Source organism: Ammodytes marinus (assembly GCF_949987685.1).
Source record: "Ammodytes marinus genome assembly, chromosome: 20".
NCBI lineage: Eukaryota > Metazoa > Chordata > Actinopteri > Uranoscopiformes > Ammodytidae > Ammodytes > Ammodytes marinus.
In genome coordinates, this window is record NC_137224.1 from 21,255,543 (window position 1) to 21,257,476 (window position 1,934).

Consider the following 1,934-nt stretch of genomic DNA (forward strand, 5'->3'; position numbering starts at 1 on the left):
GGACAGAACCCACATAACAACAACAATGGAGGACATCGATGCGATGGTATTCGTGCTGCTCGGTCTGGTGTTTTTTGTCAGACACAAAAGAGAAGAGCGTCAGAAAAGGCTGCACGCGGCGAGACAAAATACACTGGAAAAGTCCCGGAGAGTGTTGGAGTATATCCAACAGTGTGAAACCGAAGATGAGAGGAATCAAGCCTCCAAGAAAAGACGAATGCAGGTAAGCTAACGGTTGCTAATGCTAGCTAGCTCGTACAAAATAAGTCCAGTGTACAACGTTTAAACGATTGCAAGCCATTGCTATAAGTACTAAAATATGTAGCCTGTGTGTGTGTGTTTCAGATGCTACTCTCGTCACAAAATTTCCGCCGCAAACCGTCGGTCTGGGCACACAACCGATCCTCAGAATGGTGGGATGTGATTGTTCCCGGCTTCACAAACGAGCAGTGGGTGGAGAACTTCAGGATGTCTGAAGAAACGTTTGGCTTCTTGTCCAACAAACTGCGTCCAGTTTTGGAGCGGCAAGACACCAATTATCGCGGATGTGTGCCCCTGAAGAAGAGAGTGGCCATTGCACTGTGGAAGCTCGCTACTGGCTCTGAGTATAGGAGTATTGGACATCTTTTTGGAGTCAGCATCACAACTGTGTGCCGGTGTGTGCAGGATTTTTGTGCTGCAGCAGAGACATTGTTGGTGCCAGAACAAATCCGTTTTCCAGACGAGGAGAAGTTCCGCGAAATGGCTGCCTACATTGAGAACAGGTGGGGGCTCCCACACTGTGTTGGTGCTATCGATGGATCCCACATACCAATCCTTGCACCACAGGACCATCACTGTGACTTCTTTAATCGTAAAGGCTGGCACTCCATCCTCCTTCAAGGTGTTGTCGATGGAAAGGGGCTGTTTTGGAACGTGTTTGCTGGACTGGCAGGGAGCATGCATGATGCCAGGGTTCTGAGAGTGTCCATACTGTGGGAGTTAGCCAGCCAAGGGCACCACTTCCCAGCTCGCACCAGGAACATTGGAGGGGTGACTGCTGGCTATTACATCCTAGGAGACTCAGCATATCCTTTGCAGAACTGGCTCTTGAAACCCTTCCAAGACACAGGACGACTTACAGCAGAAAAGCAAATGTTCAACAGAAAATTCAGTAGAGCACGGGTGGTTGTTGAAAACGCTTTTGGCCGGCTTAAAGGAAGGTGGCGGTGCCTCCTGAAAAGGAACGACTCTGATCTCCAACTGGTGAAGTCTATGGTTATGACTTGCTGTGCTCTGCACAACCTTTGTGAAAATCATGGAGAGACTTATGAGACCGAGTTGGATGTACAACCAGCAGCAGCTGCTGAGCCTGGGGTGGCAGTGGCACAGGATGTAGTGGGCATCAATGTACGGGAGGGTCTAATGCAGTTCTTGTTGGAGAATAATTAAGATATTAGAATTTACCATGTGTATATACACTTCACCTTTTGTATTTGTATTTTATTGTGAGAACATTAAACTTTTTGTACTTTTCATATATGTCTCCACTTTTGTTTTATCATATTTGTAAAGGTTACCAAGATTTACTGGCATTAAATGCTAAAAGATTAAAACATTTAAGAATAATAATAGTCGTGTGATAAAAACATTTGACGGGGAAAATGCACTAAACACCTTTTAAAAAATGTGAACTTGGTGCTGGTTCCTTTCTGAACCGTAATGAATATATTAGAGGGAAAAAGGACAGCACTGGTGCTATCACTAAAGTTTATATTTAAACATAATTTATTATTTGGTAAAATATCTCTTTTAGAATATGATGCAGCTTCTTTGCAAAGATTCACCCAGGTTGGGCGTGTAAACATGGGAGAGGTCAGGTTGATCTGAGTAGGGGAGACTGGTCTGAGTACTCGTCAATGACCCACTTTACTTTACAAGAGGAGGGGGAGACA

General features: G+C 45.0%; 1 protein-coding gene across 1 annotated transcript; it reads left to right on the forward strand.

Moving 5' to 3' along the window:
- Nucleotides 1-345: 345 nt before the first annotated feature.
- LOC307266886 (uncharacterized protein) lies at nt 346-1,431 on the forward strand (the record flags this gene model as incomplete). Its single annotated transcript, XM_080049004.1, has 1 exon — nt 346-1,431. One exon carries the CDS (start codon nt 346-348, stop codon nt 1,429-1,431), a length of 1,086 nt encoding a protein of 361 aa, XP_079905130.1.
- Nucleotides 1,432-1,934: the final 503 nt, after the last annotated feature.